This window comes from Palaemon carinicauda, chromosome 42, assembly GCF_036898095.1.
Source record: "Palaemon carinicauda isolate YSFRI2023 chromosome 42, ASM3689809v2, whole genome shotgun sequence".
NCBI classification, from domain to species: Eukaryota; Metazoa; Arthropoda; class Malacostraca; order Decapoda; family Palaemonidae; genus Palaemon; species Palaemon carinicauda.
The window spans coordinates 31,624,880-31,642,215 of NC_090766.1; the positions used below are offsets into that span (position 1 = coordinate 31,624,880).

A 17,336-nucleotide genomic window follows, 5' to 3' on the forward strand; every position below is an offset into this window, starting at 1 on the left:
CAAGACTAAAAAGCTTAAGAAATAGTGTTTTCTTGTAAACTGTAAATTCTGACAATGATGACATAGTACCATCAATCTGAAACTACGTCTAGGTTGTTGTCAGCAGTCGGAAACGAAGGGATAGTCTGGTACTGTATATATTTCAATAAGAAGATACAAAACTCCATATGCCCCTAGTAAATAATCTTTATAAGTCAAATTATCTACAGGCTACTAGATGATGTTCTTATAAATAGTGTATCACAAGGAGCATATGGTGGGTATAAGTTTACACAACAAAAAGTAGGATCATCCAGAACTCTCACATATAGAGAAGTATACTGACAGGAATACATAATAGGGAATTTAATCTGGATTAATTTCAAGGTCCGACAAACTCTTCCTATAAAAAAAAAGATGTATTCCTTAAAAGGGGTTGTTTTAAGATTATGCTTCAAACTAAATTTTAAAGGGAGCTTCATTAAAATCATGGACACAGAGCAGAGAAGTATACATGCATGTAGAAATAATTAGCGTGGCTGCATGTTCAAGAGGTAGAAGGTATTAGTACACAAACCATTCCATTAGTCAACTTCTGTATGGATTTTTTCCAACGTGGGCTCGACAAGGAATAATCTTTAAAGAATATTTGAATTAACATTTTTTTATTTAATTTATGATGAAAAAAAATAAAAAACAAATTCTGTTGAAAACTTATTTATCTACATTCTACAAAAGTTGTAGAATATAAGGAATCTAACTACAGTACCTTAACCCTTTTACCCCCAACTTTATTTGGAACTTTCCAACCCTTAACCCCCAGGCATTTTTTTTCAAACACATTTTGCAATATATATATATTTTTTAAATTGCTCTGACAGCCTTAATTTTCATCATAGAGAGGTCAGGTTGGTCTCATTATTTTGGAAAATGCCTGAAGTTTCTCATAAAGTTATCAAAAATATGCAAAAAAATGTAAAATCAGTTTTTTGCAAGGACGTACTAGTACGTCCATGGGGGTAAAGGGATGAGTTTTGTGAAATGTACCAGTACGTCCATTAGGGGTAAAAGGGTTAATAATATAATCATTCAGGTGTCCCTTTTTCTGCATGATTTCCCATTCAAAAAATTTGCCAATTATTAGCTAATAAAAGGACAAAACTGCAAAATCATGCGGTGTATTTCTCCATTCAAATGTCTATCAATTTGAACTAAACTCATTATTCATCTATATACCACATTTGTGATCTTCAAATACACCAGACACTGCAGACTTCTATATGTATAAGAGAAAGAAGAGAAGTAACAGTTTTACGCTTGCCAAGTCTGCCGTCCTGATAATGGCTGAGCAGTTTACTTGCAATTTGACTTTATGGTAAAATTGGTAAAAGCTCTTCATCCTTGTTCTGTTATTTCTTTGTCTCACAGCTTTAAATTTTATCTTCCGATTGCACAATATTGTTTGGTACCTATGCCTCATGCCTCAAGTACTTTAGCCAAAGTAATTAAAAGATAATGATGTCAGGCAGAAAATCTAGCAAGGGACATGATAATCCAGTGGCCACTACCAGACACGGTGTTACAGAAATTTCCAAATATGCAGGGCTAATCTTCAACAGCATGTCATCCTTTGTATGGTATTCAAGGGTCAACACTTGGTCTTAATGGCCTTCTCTTTCTTGTCAGTCAACATGTTTGGGGCGAAGGTTGACTCTAGTATTAATTTTCAGTGCAAGTTTCTGCCAAAGACAAACTGGCTAAAATAAGTTTTAACGGGTTTCCAGTTTGCTGTTGAATGTGGGAGCTAAGGTCTGGTTCACAAATGACGTTTTCCACCGTGCGGTCAGACATGCTCGGGCGCCTGTTCAATGTCAGCTTATGGAATAGTTCACACGTAACCGCAGCATATTGTGGCGGATTCCAATACGGCGAGGTAGCAAGATTCCCCTCATCAAAGGTATCTTTATCATGTAAAACTGGGTGTACCCAATTCCGTCTTTGGTGCTGTTAGCTCCGATTCAGTCTGCGATTCAACAACAGCCAAAAGCCAGTTATTTCTTCATGTCCATTCTGACACTGGATGCCACAAAAAGGTAAATAAATATATATAAAAATAAGCATTACTGCACTATGGCCACTGAGGTAAAAAAGTTTCGTGTGAGCAATTACAGCATTAAATGATGAGCGGTGACTACCACGGTTAAAAACACCATGTGAACCTATCCTAAGAGGTCATAGGACATGACAAAGATCAAGATGATGGTGATGTCTTATGGGCATTCTTTGATCCTAAAGTTCAGTAGATTGTGATTAAGAGGGATTCACTAATGAAATATTTATGAAGGATTGTGTCGGCCTATAAGAAACGTCCCTGCCTGGCGATCTGCCGGACTGGCCTTTGAGTCCAGCTCAAGCTTAATAGTTTCTTGTAGTGCCTGCAACCTCATCATCCTTGTGAGCTAAGGATGGGGGGGATTGGTCAGTCTGTAGGGCACTGTACCTGTCCCTTTCCTATGCCATTCATGAGTGGTCTTTAACCCTCTGGTCTTCTTTGGATGTCACAGTATCTTGTGGTCCAACTTTTTGGTTGTTTTTCTATTGCCAGGACATTCAACTCTGGAAACCTCTAGTAAGAGGGACTCGGCAGTAACCATGGCAGTGATAAGAAATACAGGACGGGTCTCAGTCCAAGATATGCCATAGAACCAAATACCCTCATGAAGGGCTGCTTTACATAAAGCAAAGAAGAGTTTAACAGGCAGTATTAAAGAGTCAAAGAACACTTAGATTAAGAGCATTCCACATCACCTAACATTTTTAAAATGCTTTGAGATAAAAAAAGAAATTGTATGTAAATTATTACAAAAATATACTACTGTATTGTGTAGGTAGCCTACATATAACTTTTTAAGACATACAAACAATATGTGAAAAATAATATTGATAAAGCAATCATGTTCCGACCTAAGAAGCAAGAGAGCTGGGATAAAGCGAGGCTAAATTTTCTGTTCAGGATAAGTCAGAAAAGCAGCAAATAAGCATTTAAAAACTCCTAACATCAGTAGTACAAGAATCATTATGTGTAATCTGGCAAAAATAATATATTAATTCTAAATCACATGATCTGCAAATTACCAGGAGTAAAAACTGGTGTGGCTATTCACTGTATAATAAAAATTACAAGAAAGATTTGAATTTAGGAGTGAAAAGGTATTAAATTCAAATATTTCCTGAGATCATAATCATATTCTTGATGCATCTTCAGCAGAGTAATGAATGTTTCATGTCCAAGTCAGATGAGAATCTGAAACAGCAACGTCTAATGTTGGAGCCATAAAGACGTGCTATTCACACAAATAGATCGCTGACCTCAGTAATTGCAAACTGAACACACAATAAATTTGGCACATCCCCTTATCAAGCACTGATGAAAAAGAGGGCACAACACAAAATGGCCCCTTGAAGCAAAAGAGTGCAAAATACCTACCATATCCCTCGGTAGTACATGCAAAAAACATCCTCTGTGATGTTCCATAACCACACGATACCTAAGAACTACATTCTTCTTATTGTCAGTGAAAAATGCTAATAATTCATAAGAGGGTGAAAAAAATATTACAAACTTTATTAGTCAGCAAAGTAACAAGGGAAGAGGTATGGAAGATTAATTACCTGTGGTGGGAATGAGAGAAAAGGAAAATCAAATACTGTATAGAAATAGCAATAAAAGGATGTGAATGAAATAGGTTATTAAGAGTGAAGTTTGCTTCTGTTGCGCCAAGTGGTGAGAGCCTTCATTCACCCTCCCAGTTGCAAAGCCTACACGCGGCCAAGAGGATTACTATTAACAAACAAGTTTTTCAGCTCAGAGTGACTACTTAAATCAATATGATTACTAATAATAATAGATCACTCTTATCAAACTGACCAAGAGATATTGCATTTTGCATCAGATATATGGCATCCAGGCAAATGCTTTACTTTGAGAATCCAGCTGATCTTAGTAAAAAAAAAAAACAAGCTCTGTTTTAAATGTAAACAATTGTGAAAAAGTTACAGATTAGGCAGTCTTGTTAATCATTGGTGCTTTTAATAGTCTAAATTTGTATCTATGTATGTATGTTTTTTATGTACATATATACCAACAATAATAACTGGGATTAGATGAAGTACTGTACTTCCTCTTTTTTATTAGTACTTGTGCTATATAACAATGCCTTATCAAAGTAAGTTTCATCTATGATGACAACATCGAAACTAAGAGGTTTGACAGGATGTCAGATTAAATATGCTCATCAAAAATGCATCACAAAGGAAAACAATATATACCATTTTTTTATGAGAATATTTGTTGATATTATGAAGTACACACTTCTAAATTCTAAAGTTATTATACATATAATGATTTCAAGACTTAAAAGTTAAATTGCCTTTCATCTTATAGATGGAAAGGTAATTCTAGTTATTATACATATAATGATTTCAAGACTTAAAAGTTGTATTGCCTTTAATCTTATAGATGGAAAGGTAATTCCAAATTCTTTAAACATGTATGAATTTAATATACAAAATACTTTAAACATGTATGATATTAATATAAAGATGCCAAAGTTGTGAGATGAGGTACAACCCATTTTGTGGATAAGGTTCTATTTGTTATCGTGTCCCACAAGCACAAAATAAAAGTCTTGAAGTAATTAGTATCTCTTCTAACTACTGCATACAAACCCGAGCCCTTTAACAGGAGTATGATTTCAGCAAAGTTGTTAAAAGTTGTTTAAAAATTTAACAAGGTGGTTGTAATAACTGGGAAGGAGGGGGGAGGATAAGCACTGCCAACCTGCAAGTCTGATCAACCCTTACATTCACCTTAAAAGGTTTAAAGGCCACTCATGAATGGCAGAGCAAGGGACAGTGATAATACCCTAAAGACTGACCATAATTTATTTGATCAGTTCCAAAGACCCTTCTTGATCCAAGCTAGGACCAGGAAGGGCCAGGCAATGGTTTGTGAGAAGACAGCTTTGAAGGACAGATCCCTATCTGATGCCAGACTTAGGAGCGTGTTCAGGGTTAAGTTGCGAGACCTAAGGACTCGAGTGAGTTTGGGGCTCGAGTTACATGTACTGGGGAGGGCAAGACTATTCGAAGATCCTAACGAGCCCGCAATAAACGATCACACAGTAACTAATTATACTATCAATGAACACAAAGAGACTAAGCACGCAGAGACTGATCTTGCGGTAATCAATCAAATTAGCAACGATCCAATGGAGATGGATGATAAGGGGAAAGATCTTGTCGCTCACACATGAAAGGAAATTGATTGCAGGTTCTTCTTCCACCAATACGTAGACTGGAATGCTGGAACATGGAAGGTGATAGGGGTTTTGTGACCCCATGAGGAGTTCGAGCCTATGAGGGCCAAACACACGATGTCAGAGTGAATGGATGACTAATCGAGCAGTGATGAAGTGAGTGGAGACTAACTGGATGAAGCCCGATTGCAAGGAGACCAAGAAAGTGGAGACAGGGAATGTGGAAAGAGAGCATAGAGACAGAACAGGGAGACCGGGAGAATGAAGACAGGGTTGTCTTCTTCTTATGGTAGATCCTGAAGTGTCCCATGAACATGCAGGTGAAGAGAGGGAGAAGGGGGGCAGAGCCCTTCATCCCAACTGACGGTACAAGACCAAATATTGGTAGCAGGAACATAAACACCTATACTGTATACCAAAGGACTGCGTGCTTGGCGCGCACACACACACACGCGCAGCAAGAGAGGGAGAGAGAGAGAGAGAGAGAGAGAGAGAGAGAGAGAGAGAGAGAGAGAGAGAGAGAGAGAGTGTGTGTGTGTCCTTAGCTCACAACAATGGTGAGGTTGCAGACACTACAAGAAATTATTGAGTTTGAACTGGACTCAATCTCCCATCCAACAGAAGCCCAGGTAGGGATGATTCCAATAGGCTATCCCAACCAAGATAGAAACATTGCCCTTTTAAGGATTGGTTCCTTCTCGCACGTGGGGAGAAATCTGTCATTGTCAGACGTACCTGACTCCTATCAATTGGATTTCTTGAACTTCATCGATGACATTTACAGCTTTGACAAAATCATATTCCTATCAAAGGAAGAGTCTGTATTCTTGTACGAACAAATTAAAAAAATATTACAGATCTACAAAGATCTAGGAAATACAGTACAGTGAACCCTCGCTACTTCACGGTTCGACCATCGCGGATTCACCACTTCGCGGGTTTTTTCCATAACCCATATATATATACATATCGCGGATTTTCCGGAAATTTCAAAAATACCGCGAAATCTGAAGACCCCCAAATACGATATTTTGTTACCTGTAATTCCATTAATACTGTAATTAGTAATATCTGCTCTTACTGATTGTTCATTGCATTACATATGATATATAATTCAGCACAGAAAGAAATAAAACACGAAAAGAGAATGTGATCATACGATAATACAGTACTGTATACAGTACGTAGTAAAATTAAATCGAACATGAAACGCAAATCAGATGCAGTCATACCATATTAGAATGGTGTAAGGCTGCTGATGGCTACTATACTACAAATGTAATGGATGTGCATCTTTTCCATAATTCTTTTGTATGTATACGTACGTAGTACTGCATCCAATAATATTCTTTGTTACAAAAATCACATTTCGAATAAGCGTACGATAGAGAGAGAGAGAGAGAGAGAGAGAGAGAGAGAGAGAGAGAGACACACACACACATCCTACAAAAGAATAAAATAGCATACGTAAAGCTATTATTATTATTGTTATTATTGTTGTTGTTAATAAAATTATGATTGTTATTATTATTATCATTATTATTATTATTATTATTACAGTACTGTACTGTATTATTATCATTATTTATTATTATTATTATTAATACTGTACGTACGGTATGCGCGGGGTATCTTGTACTTTGAGTTGGTAACCTACGCATCATATACTGTAAGACGGGTTGTGATTGGTTCAAGCGCTGATAGATGACGAATCAGAACTCAAGTTTTGTTATCTAGCCTGTGATTGGTGTTTTGCCCTCATCTCCAACCCGCAGCATCTAGGTTCTCGCGGGCCCGGGTCGTCCACTTTCTCTTACCGCGTATCGCTGAGTAGACGTTCTTAAGTTTGTGAAGTTTAATCTGTGCTGTGTGCGACCTTTTTAAGTTGAACTTTTTGTCAAATCCTACTGTACAATGCCTCCCAAGCGTTCTGCTTCTACTAAGGCTGGTAGTGAGCCTAAACGCCACCGAAGGATGATGACGATTGCTGAGAAGGTTACGCTTCTCGATATGTTAATAGACGGTAGAAGCTACGCAGCCGCAGCGCGCCATTTTGGAATCAACGAATCTACTGTTCGCTATATCAAGAAGGACGAGGCGAACATTAGAAAGACGGCTGCAATCACCTTTAGCAGATCAGCGAAGCGAGTCGTTACAACGCGTAATAAAACGATCGTACGCATGGAAGGTGCTTTAGCTGTGTGGATTGCCGACTGCCGGAAGAAGAACATAGCCTTGGATACGAACACCATCCGAACAAAGGCTTTGAGCTTGTATCAGAATTTTGCTGCAAAGGAACCTCAAGACGACGATGGCAACCATGCTGAAGAAGATGATGATGCAGATGATCCTCAACCAGGGACATCCACTGATTCCCAGCCTCAGAAACAACGTTTTTCCGCCAGCAAAGGATGGTTCGCGAAGTTTCAGAAACGCTTCGCCCTGAAAAGCGTTTCCCTGCATGGCGAGGCTGCTTCGGCTGACACTGCCGCTGCTGAAACTTACGTGAACCAGACGTTCAAGAATATTATCGCCAAAGGTGGATACAAGCCGGAACAAGTCTTTAATATGGATGAGACCGGCTTGTTTTGGAAGAAAATGCTGTCGCGAACTTTCCTGTTCAAAGAGGAAGCAAAGCCTCTGGCTTTAAAGCATTCAAGGATCGCGTTACCCTCGTGATGTGTGGCAATGCTGCTGGATTTTTGCTAAAGCCGGGGCTTATTTATAAGTCGAAAAATCCTCGCGCTTTGAAAAATAAGAATAAGAATCTCCTTCCCGTGTACTGGATGCATAATCCAAAAGCATGGATTATGAAGATGCTGACCTCCAACTGGTTCCACCAGTGTTTCATCCCGCAAGTCAATGAATATCTCGTAGAGAAGGGCTTGCCATTCAAGATCCTTCTCCTTATGGATAACGCTGGTGGACACGCAACTGACCTGTCGCGTGAGGGCGTTCAGGTTGAGTTCCTGCCACCCAACACCAAGTCATTAATTCAACCGATGGACCAGGGGGTTATCAGGGCGTTCAAGGCCCTCTACACGAAGAATACCTTGGCGTACCTCGTTGCGTGTGTGGATGCTGCCCAAGATGATGAGGATGAAGATTTTAACTTGAAGGCGTACTGGCGGCAGTACACCATAGCCACGTGCCTGAAGAATATTCAGAAGGCACTTCAAGAGATGAAACCTGCAACTGTGAATGCGAGCTGGAAGAAGTTGTGGCCCGAGATTGTTTACGACGACGAGGGATTTACACCTGCTGAAATCCAACACTCTGCAGTACGCAAATCTGTGCAGTTGGCTGCCATAATTGGAGGTGACGGGTTTGGCGACATGACGACTGAAGATGTCGACGAGTTGTCGGACTGCCATTCCCAGCCCCTAACTGACGCAGACCTCGAAGACCTGACGAAATCGGCAAGCGAAGAAGAGAGTGAAACCCAGGAAGAGACCCAGGAAAATGTCGAAGAAACGGGCTTAACACTAGAACGGCTTGCCAAGGTCTGCAACCATATAAAGGAGGTGAAAGAAATGTTGCAAGAGTGGGACGAGGATATGGTTCGGTCGATGCAATTCTGCAACAAGGTTGATGACGTAATGACTCCCTACAAGATGCTCTTAGATCGAAAAAAGAAGCAGCGGCAACAACTTCCGATCACAATGTTCTTCCAGCCTCGCAAAAAAGAGCCAGTTCCTCCTGCTACTACGCCTTCGGAAGAAATTGAAGAAGTTGAAGAGGTGTCCCAGGAAAAGACACCTCCGTCTGAAGAGACGTAAAATACTACCTGGCTGCACAGTAGAACACATCATCAGCTTCATCATCATCATTTCTACTGTGCAGCAAATTCATCGCCATCATCATTCAAGTTTTTCTTGAACTTCTCTCTCTCTCTCTCTCTTGTAAATTGTTTTCCTGCTTTGCTACGTACAGTATGTACTGTATGATTTTATATAGATACGGTAAATTATATTTGTACTAATAACATATTTTGTAAATGCTTTTACTGTAAATATTATTATTTATCACTTTCATCATGCGCGTTAAATGCCTTCTTTGTTCTGAGCATGGTTGTTTACTGAGCGTACAGTACTTTATGACGCCGTCGTTTCAGGCGGGGTCATAAAGAAAAAAATTTCATTTGGAAGTCCTAAGAAAAATAAAGTAAAACATTGGTAATAAAAAAATCAACATACTGTATAATCAATATAATCGATGCAAAAACTAACCTATACATATATGTGTACACTAAATGAGTTTGTTTCTTCATTATGATCATAGATGAACGTAAACAAAACATTGTTGCCCTTTTTTATCGTGCTTTTTAGGTGTTTAGGAAACGAATGATATAAAATCGCCTTTAATATTTGTGCCTGTTTTAGTTTAGGGTGCTGTAGTACATGCATTAAGTGTTCTGTACATTAAAGGGTAGTTTGTTAACAGTACTACGTACAAGGGAAGGTCTTAAAAGTCCGAATATACATGTTAAATAAATAGGTAAATATGATGTCACTACTTCACGGAATTCCACCTATCGCGGCCGGGTCTGGAACCTATCTACCGCGATAAACGAGGGTTCACTGTACAATATTACAAGCTCATAGGTTGAATGTAAAAGTATAAAAGTCAAAATTCATAAAAATTACATTGAATAACAGATGATAGAGAGATGGTTATTTTTAGCATTAAAATGCCTAGCCATTCAGACCTGCAGCTACTGTATATTGTAAATCATGGTTTATATCAGAATGTGTATAGCTTACAGTGCAAAATTACTTCCAAGCAAAGCATACAAAGTTTTCAAAAGGCCCAAATGATGCAATGAAAAGTGTGAAGGACATCTACATGCTATTTTGAAAAAAGAAGCCAGAGATAAAAAGTGTTCATGACAAAAGAAAGCAATTATGACATGCAATACTAAATGCTCCTACCTTTCTACTTTGCTGGGGTGAATGGGGAGGGGATGGGGGTAGTGATCGTGAATGTGTCCCGTCATGAGATGAGTTTGGAGGGGCCAAATTATTGGCTGAACCAGCGCGTTTCAAACTACCTTTGCTGGCACTCGCTACCTGAGCAAACAGGCTGCTCAAGGTGCGCCGCTGACTCTGTGGAACGGGAATTAGGGGATCTATAGAAAATAGTTTCTTCATCCTCAGAGGACCCAGTTCAGCATAGAACTCCCAAAAACTGCTGAGGCAATATTAACTGGGGCGACTATGCAAAATGAAGCGTGAGCCTTTGGGGGAACTACGTCAGGTATAATACATAACGGAAATATAAAGTGAAATGTAAAGAAGAGGAGAATCAATAAATCAATTCAGGAGAAAAATTAAAACAAAGTATTTGTTATCTGAAAAAGAAGATACTGTATAATTAAGGATGAGAGGGTTAGAGGCAGAAATATTACACTACAAGTAGTTAAAGCAAACAAAAAATACCTTTTACAATATATACTGTGCAGTAGAGTAGAATCAATGTTGATGGAAGCTAAGAACCTATAAATGCAACATTATTTTGGGAAAAATATTGGTCATTTTTTGGTGACGAAAGCAATTAGATCCAGTGAATGAAAATATGCAATAGTCTTGAGTGAAAAAGAACTATCAATGAGATACTCTGCTAGTCTTTGGTGAAACATGGAAGGAATATGAAGACCTAATTCCCCCCTTTTTTTATTTCTATTATAGTACTTGCATAATTAACGTATTGGTCTATAAAACCAAATCCCACAGTATACATGATGAGTCTTTTATTGAAGTTATTCACTTTTCCTATATGAAAAATTGATTAATTGCAAGCCTTATAAGCAATCTGGAACAGATTATTAAACAGTGTACTGCAGTCTATAATGTATTATATAAGGTTCAATACAGGCAAAACTAGGAATGTATCGATCATCTGATCTGGTACCGTACAGTCAAGTTTTATTCCATTATCAAATTATGAATGAATTCTGACAAGGAATGTACCGATCATCTGATCTGGTACCGTACCGTCAAGTTTCATTCCATTATCAAATTATGAATGAATTCTGACAAGGAATGTACCGATCATCTGATCTGGTACCGTACAGTCAAGTTTCATTCCATTATCAAATTATGAATGAATTCTGACAAGGAATGTACCGATCATCTGATCTGGTACCGTACACTCAAGTTTCATTCCATTATCAAATTATGAATTAATTCTGACAAGGAATGTACCGATCATCTGATCTGGTACGGTACAGTCAAGTTTCATTCCATTTTCAAATTATGAATTAATTCTGACAAGGAATGTACCGATCATCTGATCTGGTACGGTACAGTCAAGTTTCATTCCATTATCAAATTATGAATTAATTCTGACAAGGAATGTACCGATCATCTGATCTGGTACCGTACCGTCAAGTTTCATTCCATTATCAAATTATGAATGAATTCTGACAAGGAATGTACCGATCATCTGATCTGGTACCGTACCGTCAAGTTTCATTCCATTATCAAATTATGAATGTATTCTGACAAGGAATGTACCGATCATCTGATCTGGTACCGTACAGTCAAGTTTCATTCCATTATCAAATTATGAATTAATTCCGACAAGGAATGTACCGATCATCTGATCTGGTACGGTACAGTCAAGTTTCATTCCATTATCAAATTATGAATTAATTCCGACAAGGAATGTACCGATCATCTGATCTGGTACTGTACAGCCAAGTTTCATTCCATTATTAAATTATGAATCAATTCTGACAAATTTAGATCTAATAAGGAGTACCAAGAAGTATTTCTTTTGTATGGAGAATTACATATACTATGTGGTGATAGAGTTTGAACAAAAATATCCATGTTGAAATTACTGCTAAGAAATCCTTCTCTCGTATGTTTTTGGGTAATTTTCCAATTTCACAATAATTTACGCCATAGTGAAGGATGACGATTTAATTTTTATAGGCAAATTTACAATTCATTTTCAAGGATTTCTCTGTCTAAATATTTTCTTTTTCGATGTAAAAGTACTGAATCAACCCGAATATTTGACAATATTTATGCCACCTTTAGATCTTAGATTAATCTTAAAACCGTTCTTGAAGTATGTACAGTATTAAAAACTAATGTCAGAAAACCAACCAATTTATATCTTTTAAATGGCACCTGCAGTGATGATGTAGAATTAAGTCCCTCCATTTTTGGAATACTCTTCTCCTGTCTGAATGTCAGAAACTTCTGCAAATCTTAAAATGAATAAAGTGAGCTACTTGTATTTATTGTTGTTGAGGTTTTCACCAATCAGTCTTCCACTAAGTCCTTTCTAAATTCTTAAATGTTATTTTTCTTTTGTTTAATGAAATACTTCAATAATAAAATGACTTCAAGTAAAGTATAGTATAAAAGCTGCACAGAATAATAAGAAAAATGGATAGAAGAAATGACCATAAAAAAATAAAATCTGATATTGAAATGCTATCTCTATCTACTATTAACCAAATGAATAAAATGAATGAAGGCGTAAAACTTGACAAGCTAGTGATAGTACTGACTAATCTCGTGTGTTTCAAAACTACCAAATACAGACTACTGTGCAAAGTACTATGTCTTCCATACATTATAAAAGTAGGTGTTAAGTTAAGGATACTTTTAAGTTACTGGAGCCAGTTAATAGTAACTAGAAGTATCAATTCGCTGCTTGTGAAAAATGAAGTTTCTGAAGTGTAGAGAAGTAAAAGCATTTTATGGCAGGACAGATATCAAATCGCAACATTATATAATGGAAGCGGTTAGTCTTGAAATGAAATAAAAACACTTAAAAATATGATGTAGAATAATGGTTTGTAATACAGAGGGGTGTAGGTATAAAATGCATAAAATTAAAATGCAATTATATATATATGTTCTCTCAACTCCTTCATATATAAACTGCCTTGAAAGTACATAAAATTATAACAAATATTATTTCAAGACGCCCAGCTCAACAATATCGTAAGACTGAAATAACAGTTACATAGAAAAATTTGAAATATGTAAAAATAGTATTGATGATATTAATTCCTCCATTTGGACAAAAAATCTTGCAGATAGCAAACAGAATCCCCAATAGTTTGAATGAAATTTAAGGAGCTCTTAAAAGCAGAGTTTCCACAAAAGAGATTTTTTGCTTTAACAAGATAAAAACCTAAAAAACAGCAAATTTCAAAAGTATTTTATATTTTTCAAAGCTTTAAAAACACGAGTTCTTTAAAATATGTCCTCAACAGAGCTGAAACTGTCGACAAAATCAGTAACGAGGGAATTAATAACAGGTGGTGAGTGCAAGCATCGTGTCAAGTCTTCACTTTTGACCTTCAAAGTTTAGGGGGTCAATTTCATTAATTTCTCCAGCATCCCATTAATTTTCTTGATCATCATCACCATCATCTACGCCTATTGACACAAAGGGCCTTGGTTAGTTTTCGCCAGTCATCTATATCTTGAGCTTTTAAATCAATACTAATTCTGAAATTTATTTGCCATAAATCCCACTTCTCACTGCTCTGAAGTCATGAAGTTTGAGCTTTGGCTATTTTACTCGATTCAAAGTAATTTTTCAAAGGGATGACCAAGTTAGTGTTGGAGATTTGGAGATATTACTGTATTAGGCCTTTCATCTTGTACCTCAGGTTCATCAAATATAAATCAAATTCCCCCTCAAACTATTGTGGCTTATTGCCAGCTAGCCCTATTATACCATCACAGTATTCCATCAAGTGCAAAATGTTAAGTGTGTTTATTTGAACTGCCTTCAAGATAGTTATTTCAACTGTAACAACTATTTTACTTAGCTGATGGATAACCAATATATTCTATGGTTAGTTTGATAGCCTCCAACTACTAAGATAAAGGGGATCTACAAACACTTGAAATTTGAACATCCCCAACTCCAGTGACTTTCCACATTAGAAGATTTTGCCATGTAAAATGCTGTTTGTCCCTTCGTATGAACAAATAAATTTTCAAAACACATGAAAAATAGTTTAAAAAACCACTACACTAAATAGCAGAACAAATTAGCTCTTCCTAAAATCTACATGATCAGGAAATGAAAAGGAAACATTTTTTCCAAATGGTAACAACTCAAGAACACTCAACAGTTCACAAGTAGTCTAACCATATTAAAGACAATCATTCTATTCGTAGAGAGTAAAAAGAGGACCTTTGGAAAAACGAGATGATGTAGTGGTATATAAAGAAATATTCCAGTATCACTCTAGCATAAAGTGAAATGTTTTGTCTATTTCCTTAATAAGGATAAAAAATCAAACACTCCTTTTGGGAGTTTTTAAAGTTCAACAGAAGCGAAAATGTAAAGGGACTTGTCAACATAACTCTCAGAAAAATAGTAACACTTATACAGTAGCTTGTTTAGAGAGTGAAAGCCACGCAATATATATACAGTACTCAATATATGGTAGTCATCGAGGAGATGAGGAAAAGGCTTTGTAAATAAACAGGATATAAACAAGAAATAACAAATTCGTAGATAATTTGTATTTTTCCTAACTATACAAACCTTAGCTATTTACATGGGGTAATTACTTCGGCGTAGCTGAATGACGAGCCATAAAGTTTTAACGAGGGTTTCCTACCCCACCGCTAGTTAGCGGGGGAGGTAGGGAGGGGTAGCTAGCTACCCCTCCCCCCTCACACACAACGGTGAATAGCTCACTTTACTTAAAGGTAGGACTTATCTTGGGGGACAGGGTTGGCGGGCACATAACTGTAAATAGCTAAGGTTTGTATAGTTAGGAAAAATACAAATTACCTACGAATTTGTCATTTGTTCCGTAACTGAAATACAAACCACGCTATTTACATGGGGTGACTTAACCCTTAGGAATGGAGGTAAGTCCCCTGCCATACTGGCTTTGGCTTGCCCGGGGGCTCCGAACCCAAGTTTATTAAAAGAACTCAAGGGTTGAGGGGCCCCTGCTCCTCGCAGGCAGTTGTGAGACTGCTGCGGCCTACGTAAGTTGTGTGTGAAGGTGAGCAGTGACTCGTCCTAGGAAGTTGACCTGGAGTTCTTCAGATGGAAATCTAGGCTAGGACTATCCCAATACCACCTCGTCAGGGTATGGGGACATGACAGTATTACAACTTAATACTAGGAACACAAGGGAGCATGGTTTACCTGCAGAGGTTTGAGGTCAGCTGTGCAAAGGACCCAGGATGCTGTTTCTCTCCAAGGGAGGAGAGGATGAAGAAAGAAAAGGGCCAGACAGATCTTTTCATTCACACAGACTAAAACCGGGTAACAATGCCCTCAACCTTCTGCTACCTGTCCAATAAGGAGCCTGAGGTTAGACCAGCTGTTGTGCAGCCACCACAGGGCCGATAGAGGACATATCGAGCCTTCTGTGTGTCACGTCTTGCAGGTAGTGGGCCGCGAAGGTGGTCTGACGCTTCCACACCCCAGCTTGCAGGACCTGCGTCACCGAAAAGTTCTTCTTGAAGGCCAGGGACGTAGCCACACCCCTGACGTCATGCGCCCTAGGGCTACGTGACGGAGGAGGGTCAGGATTCAAGGCCAGGTAGATTATCTTACGAATCCAGGCTGAGATGGTATTCCTGGTGACCCTCCTCTTCGTTTCCCCGGTATTCACGAACAAAGCTCGCACCTGGGGGCGGACTGCAGCTATTCTTTTAAGATACAACCTCAGACTCCTGACTGGGCACAGTAGGAGATGGTCTGGGTCATCTGTTACATAACGGAGACTCGAAACCTGGAATGAGTCAAACCTTGGGTCCGGCACTCCTGGGTTCTGAGTCTTGGCAACAAACTCAGGGACGAACCTGAACGTTACCTCCCCCATCCCCTTGAATGGGCGACGTCGTAAGAGAGACCATGAAGTTCGCTGACTTGCTTGGCCGAGGTCAAAGCTAGCAGGAACACCGTCTTCCAGGTAAGGTGGCGATCAGAAGCCTAGCGTAGTGATTCGTAGGGAGGTCTCTTAAGAGACCTGAGAACTCGAACCACGTTCCAAGGAGGAGGTCTCACTTCCGACTGAGGGCAGGTAAGCTTGTAACTCCGTATGAGAAGAGACAGTTCCAGCGAGGAGGAAATGTCCATTCCTTTGAGCCTGAAGGCAAGACTTAAGGCTGAGCGATAGCCTTTCACTGCCGAGACTGAAAGGAGCATTTCTTCCCGCAGATAAACGAGGAACTCCGCTATTGGTGGTAAAGTGGCATCGAGGGGAGAGATACCCCTTCCACGGCACCAACCACAGAAAACTCGCCACTTCGCCTGGTAGACTCCTGCGGATGACTTGCGCAGGTGGCCAGACATCCTTTCCGCAACCTGTTGCGAAAATCCTCTCTCTGTGAGGAGATGCTGGATAGTCTCCAGGCGTGAAGCCGAAGCGAAGCTACGGCTTTGTGGTAGATGTTGGAGTGTGGTTGTTTGAGTAGCTCGCCACGTGGAGATAGCTCCCTCGGGATCTCCGTGAGGAACTGCAGAAGGTCCGGGAACCACTCTGCATGATGCCATAGCGGAGCTATCAGGGTCATCGAGAGATTGACCGATGTTCTGGTCTTGTTGAGTACCCTCCTCATCAGACAGAACGGGGGAAAAGCGTACACATCGACGTTGTCCTACCATTGTTGGAAGGCATCTTGCCAGAGAGCCCTGGGGTCTGGGACTGGGGAGCAGTACAGCGGGAGCTTCGTGTTCAGCGCCGTAGCGAACAGATCCACTGTCGGGGAACCCCATAAAGTCAGTACTTTGTTGGCTATCTGAGGATCCAAAGACCACTCAGTACTCACTATCTGCATCGCTCTGCTCAGACTGTCGGCGAGCACATTCCTCTTGTCTGGAATGAAGCGAGCCCCTAGTGAAATCGAGTGGACTTCGGACCATCTCAGGATCTCTACTGCAAGATGGGATAGCTGTTCCGAAAAGGTACCTCCCTGCTTGTTGATATAAGCCACGACCGTGGTGTTGTCGCTCGTCACCACCACCGAGTGGCCCGCCAGGACTTGGTGGAACTTCTGAAGAGCCAGGAATACAGCCTTCATTTCTAGC

General features: G+C 39.2%; 1 protein-coding gene across 4 annotated transcripts in view; it reads right to left on the minus strand.

Annotated features, from left to right (window-relative positions):
- Positions 1-17,336, minus strand: part of LOC137632989 (PDZ domain-containing protein 8-like) — a 454,088-nt gene that overhangs the window by 65,608 nt on the left and 371,144 nt on the right. For 3 of the 4 annotated variants that reach the window (XM_068365143.1, XM_068365141.1, XM_068365140.1), the window contains exon 14: positions 10,229-10,402. The exons of the other annotated variant lie outside the window; for it this stretch is intronic. In XM_068365143.1, coding sequence (XP_068221244.1) covers positions 10,229-10,402 — 174 coding nt within the window. The remainder of the gene's footprint in view (positions 1-10,228; positions 10,403-17,336) is intronic. 4 annotated transcript variants of the gene reach the window in all.